Here is a 6,146-nt window from a genome sequence, read left to right on the forward strand (position 1 = left end):
TGTTTATTTTATTGTTCAGCTTAATGCAACATATTAAATCAATGGCAATACTGTAATTACATACACTGAAAGTACTTTTCATATCTGGACAGAATTATAAACGTTTGTCTGATAAGAGTAAAATCTACTAAGCTTACTTAGTGGCATCCTCTACATTTTTTAACAAACTAGACATTTCACGAAACGTTATTACTCGCTACTTGGTTGTTAAATATCACGAATTAATTCACGAAACTTGAACAAATAAGACCGTATTTTGTAAATAATAAAATTCTCTCAATTTCTGATTCTAAGCCCTCTACATGACCTGGAATATAGTTTAGCGAAGTATCATTTCTTATTCAGCGTAAGAGGAATGGAGTTGAGCAACACAACAGTGATTTATGAAGACTTAAGCCTAAGTAGTATGGCCGACGGTTTTATGTATTAGTGATCTAAGAAAATGATTGTAGGACGTGAGGAGGTGGCTGACAACATGGTAACACTTGTAGGATTAAGTCGCTCTTCAACGACAGAGTTTAAAATACATACTATAATAACGTATTTAGAGATAATGTTTTTCCTTTCATTTAAAAAAAATAATATTAGCTGAGTGAGTAATTTTACCTGAATATTATTTCTCCATGAATATTTGAAGTTAATAAATCTAAAGGTAAACTCCTGGTTGAAAAAAAACACACAAAACGTTTCATTGTGACACATGCACCCCAGTTACTACGTTTGTAATTCTTGTACAACACAAGGCGCATGCTTGCCATCCATCCCCAACATTCATTACCTCATTCAAATACCTTATCGGCAGTAGATATATCCAATTAGGGGACTCCCACTACGCCATTGGCTAACCAGAACTGGTTTCCGCGGTGTTCCGCACGCTCGATGGCCTAGTGGCAAGAGACTTGTGATTATAACTACGTGTTTATGCAGCTTCGTTGCAAAACAAGTTCGCAGAGATTAGTGAATGGAACAGTATGTTAACGGCACAGTTGCCGGAAGTTTTATCGAGGCTTTCAACATTTAAGTGTGAACAACTCAACATCTCGACACTGCTAAACGTGAGTGAATCAAATGTTATACACTATCTGGATTTTTCACTATTCTTCAAAGTTGCCAGCTTAACTTAACGAATCATTGTATTTAGATTTTTTTTTTGTTTAGTTTATCTTTTTTGCGTGTGTTCAATTCGTGAGCCAAAGTTTATTAGGCTAGAGATTGAATTAAGATTACGAAAGAAGATCGTTTAAGATGAAAACACTAGATCAAATGTTTGAAGGCGTCGCAGATTTTGTAGGTAAAGTTCCTGTGGAAGGACCTCTGACGGAGTTAACTTTACAACGATGCCTGAAGACGTTGCCGCTTTTTTCGCACGACCAATCTTTGAAGCATTCAACCCAAGATAACACTTGGCGCGTACGGTTCGATGGTCAGTGTCTCACCGCTTCGAATAATAAACCGAATTCCCTCGAGATCGAGAAAATGGATTTGGAAAACGTAGTCCTGTGTTATTTACCGAGAGATTCTTCAAGATCTGTTGTGTGGGTTGTTCGAAATGGAACCAGAAAAGAAACAAAAGAGGCCTGGGTTTGGAGATGCGCAGTGGAGAAGGATGCCATACAGTTATATCACATGTATCACGAAGTGATAGAGAAGAGACGTTACGGGAGTGACTCTGTACACTGTGTCAAGAACTCTGTAAAGAAAAACTTTACAGATGAACTCTCCGCTATTGTAGCTGAAGGGTTAAACCTGAAGAAGTGTGGGGAACTTCCCAAGACGGTGAGACCTGAAGGATGTCCACACATTCGAATAAATCTTATTTCACAGTCAGAAGAAAAGGACGAAATAACTTCTGATCAAAATCAAGAGTTTACTACATCTACAAAAAATCTGGAATTTAATAAAAATTCTAGTGTCCAGGCAGTGAAAGAAAAACCTAAAGTTCCACCTCGAACAAGGAGAAAAGCGCCACCTCCTCGTCCACCAAGAAAGGCTACTAAACAAATATCTAAACCTAGTCAACCAAAAGATACGTTTAAAGCACACAATTCGCCAGGTTGCGTTCAACAACAATTGTCTAGTAATGTCAAAGAAGACAAAGGTTCAATCAAAGCCTCTTCTGAAGAAGTGAAGAATGTTACAAACCGGGAAGTCCTGGTAGCCGTATCTCGCTCGTGTCGCGACCGTAAGCCCGTATCAACTCGTCAACGCGAGCCCGCCAAACTTTTAGCCTCAAGACCAGAAGAAACCCCGTGGGAGAGCAAAATCAGTCGTGGCACGTCACCTCATCGGCCTGCTGGTGGAGCTTCTCTGGGAACTCTGGTGAAAAATCTTCTAGGAGCGGATTCTTCAAATCATTCCAGAACAGAAGGAGTAAAGAGTTTTGAAAATCATTACAACAGACAGAGGAGTAGGAGCACTGTTCCTTCTACTCCTGGATGGTCTGCAGCTGAAGACTACTGTGTACTGGAGAAGTCATGGAAAGACGGCGACAACAACCGTAAATCTTCTGACGTCCTTGCTGTGCCGTACACCAAGTGGATAACCGAGGCAGGGAGTGGTGACCCACAGATCAACAGCGGCTTGCTTCGGAAAGTGTTTGGAAACAAACCTACGAATGGAAGTAAAAATCTTACGTCAAATGAGATCCCCAGCCCAGTCTCTCATCTGGATCTTTTAGAAGGTTTTCACACTTTCTCGAAGTCACTAAATCCGAACAAGTCGAAATTTGTGGGTTTTCAGTCGCAACCATCCGGGTCATTAACAAGCGACGAGTCCGACAGCGGGACGGAAACCAAGCCAAAATCAGTGTTAAAGAAACCCTCTTCCAGTGTTGACGGTTTACACGAGTCCAAGAAAAATGTGACTTTTAACACTATGACTACAGTTCAAGTTATGGAAGAGTGAACTGACAAGGTAACTGTGGGTATCGCAAGATTTCAGCTTTCGTTAATGATTCACTTAAAATCTAGTCTGTTGTAGAAAGACGACATAAATGGACAAACGTTTTTGATCCGATTTTTTATGTAGCTTTGTTAAACGTTAAACACTTGGAATAGACAAAAAATGGAAGTGTAAAATTTTACTTTGCTTCTATTTCATTTAAATTAACCTGTTCGTTTGTACACGTTTGTGTTACACACAAAACATCGTTTTTTCTCATTCTAAAACAGTATTGTGTATGACTGTTAAATGCGTGGATTATTTGAAAGCTATTTCGTCCATATACATACTAAATAATTTTAGATACCTGATATGGTTTTTCTCCCAGGAAATAATAAGGGAAAACAGTGTTCGTGTGTTACGAACTCTTGATAGGGAAACATCATTTTTTGTTATTATTTGTAAATTAATGTTCTATGCCCAACTAGACAAATTATTTATATTTTCGTTCATTCCAGTGTATGTTACTATAAATAAAAGGAAGATTAAGAATAAATTGACAATAACCTAAAAGTCAGTGACCGTTGTAGAAGTTTGGTTGGTAACATTAGAGAAGAAGACATTTTTTTAAATAGGAAAACATGTTCTTTTTACATTTGTGGTTGACAGGAAAATCGACACGTTGAATCGTGACCGCTCGATTGAGCACCGCGCTTGTTCTGTAGCGAATTAGAACACTGTACCATTTGTTACGACAAAATAAAAGAGTTTAATGCTACCTGTTCAGTCTAAAAACATACATGTAAAATATATATACTTAAACACAATGGTACAAGAAACACATAAAAAGCAAGCTTAAACCTTGCATGGACGACGGAACCGGGGGACACGTGCCCCCACAATAACAAACCTGAGATCCAAATATCATTGGATTCCCTCAATATTTTGCTGACAACACTGCCTTATATTTAGATTTTTGTTTTTCTCTGCAGTCAGTTTACTTTGTCAACTGAAGTGAACCAGGGGGAACGTATCCCCATAATAACAAAACTGAGGTCCAAATGTTATTGGATTCGTCCGATATTTAGTTGACAATTATTATTTTTTTTATTTAGTCTTTTTCTCCGTAATCAGTTGTTTTTGTGAACTGAAGTGAATGAAAGGCTGTTTTTGTTTGGCAAATTCTAAACGTTATAGGTTAGTAAGTTTTTATGCATTTGTATAACGTGTATACTGGTTGTATTAATAAGTTGGAAAACAACGATTAATAAGGATAATGAAGTGATACATTTTTGAGAACGTACTACATCTTTCGAACGTACATTGGTTTGTCTTCTTGAGACATTATTACTTACAAAGAATTGGTTGCCAGTTTTTTATTAAGTTAGCATAATATATTTCCATATTAAAGTGTATTATATCTGAAACCCTTTTTGTAGTACAGAGAAAATAACTTCGTTTCGATTTTATTTATACAGTACAGTAGCTGTTATTGTGTAAGATTGTCGGATAATAATTTAAACAGTTTTTTTTTTTGATGGTCAAACACCTTTTATTCGTTTTCCACCAGGAGGACGATACAAAAATAATTCATTTTTATTTTTATGAACCAGTATGGTCATGGAAGTTCGATCAGAAAGAAGTATTGAGTATTTTTTACGTGGAAACCAGATTCTTCTAATTCCCCTTGAACAGTTTGACAATATTGAAGAAACGAGGTTGTTCGCCGTAGTCATTAGGATATAGCTGATAAAGTCGGTTGACGATGTTCCTGTCAATGTTATACGTCAAATCGATAAAAGTGTTAACAGATTACAACAAAACTGTTTTGATTCTTTTCTTCTGTTAGTTAACAAAACACGAACTCGTTAAATGCCGGTAAAACTTTATTTGGTTTACGGATGACTTAACATTTGTATAGTTAAAACATAATACGTTTCCGTAGTTAGCTAGATTAAACCTGGTGATTAGTGACATTAATTTGATACGATGTTTAAGAAAGAATTTAAACAGTCTTTCTGAACAGTGTTTTGGTCAATAATCGGTCACTGAAACATGGTCGTTTTTTCAAATGTTTTAAGTCGTTAACTTTGAGACTGACAGCTGGGATATCTTCGGTACGTTGAAGATTATCTTAAGTTGAACTGTTACGTTAAGTCTGGTTGCTTTTTTTGTGGATGGTGTGAAGTTTGAACGCTATATTCGAACAAAGGTGCTTATATTTGTATATGATTTCTTTCAAATTACTTTTCGTGAAATGCCTGACAAACCACGATGTTAATTTTCATTTTTGAAACTAAATATATTGTGTAAATCATTAACTATTTGATTCTAAAAGGTGTTCGATACGTGTAACGTGTTTCACATGACATTACCTGAAATGCATGCGTATAAAACAATGTAACTCTGCTTCAATGTGTGCGCTTAAGAGTGTCACTATATTTTGAAGCGCGCAGTTATGAAACAGTGCTATTATGTTTTAAAGCGTGTGCTTATGAAACATTGTAAATATGTTTTGAAGTGTGCTCTTACGAAACAATGCTACTGTTTTGATAATCCATCAGTCATGTATGTTTGTATATATATAAATATTTGTTGCAAAAATATTTTGAGTGAAATCTGTTTTTTTTATAACATAATCTTAAATTCACACTAATGTAAATGAACAGAGTTTAATTAAACCACACAAAACTGTTTGTGCTCATACGCATAAGAACACTTAAACATGTAGAATCCTTTTAGGACTGGTCCCTGTTTTTAATAAATTATTTATTGTGTAATTATTTTAACGTTGTATTCGTTTGTTTTTTTTGCTGTACATATATAACAAGGAAATTATTTTAAACGAGTGTTCATTCTGAATTTCTGTTAATAACAAAAAAACTACTTTAAAAGTGAAATTAGTTTTCCGTCTTTTATTTTTTGTTACTAACAAGAAAAATTATTGTTTTAAAATCCAAAATCTGAGACCATTTTTACTTTCTAATTGAAAGGAAAAAAAGTGTGGATAATTTGTTTTAAAGTCAAAGTCGAGTCCTATCTCAGATAAGATTGAATCAAATAAAGTAAGTTTAATTTTAAACTTTCAAAACGTTTTTATTACAACAAATCAATATGTTTAGATAAAACATAAACTATTATTGGTAAAATAACCACACTTAGTTACCGTTGACTACAGTCGAATAGAGATTAACCTGATATACTCAATATTTATGTTAACACAGAATTAGGTCACAGAATATTTCAACTATTTGCTGTTTCTTAAA

General features: G+C 35.2%; 1 protein-coding gene across 1 annotated transcript; it reads left to right on the forward strand.

The window, feature by feature from the left end:
• Positions 1-705: 705 nt before the first annotated feature.
• On the forward strand, positions 706-5,486 carry LOC143253324 (uncharacterized). The gene is made up of 2 exons (XM_076507014.1): positions 706-2,913; positions 4,494-5,486. The coding sequence occupies exon 1, from the start codon at positions 1,246-1,248 to the stop codon at positions 2,902-2,904; it is 1,659 nt and encodes a 552-aa protein (XP_076363129.1). The 5' UTR covers positions 706-1,245; the 3' UTR covers positions 2,905-2,913; positions 4,494-5,486.
• The last annotated feature ends 660 nt before the right edge of the window (positions 5,487-6,146 follow it).

The sequence above is a fragment of the Tachypleus tridentatus genome, chromosome 6 (genome assembly GCF_004210375.1).
Source record: "Tachypleus tridentatus isolate NWPU-2018 chromosome 6, ASM421037v1, whole genome shotgun sequence".
NCBI classification, from domain to species: Eukaryota; Metazoa; Arthropoda; class Merostomata; order Xiphosura; family Limulidae; genus Tachypleus; species Tachypleus tridentatus.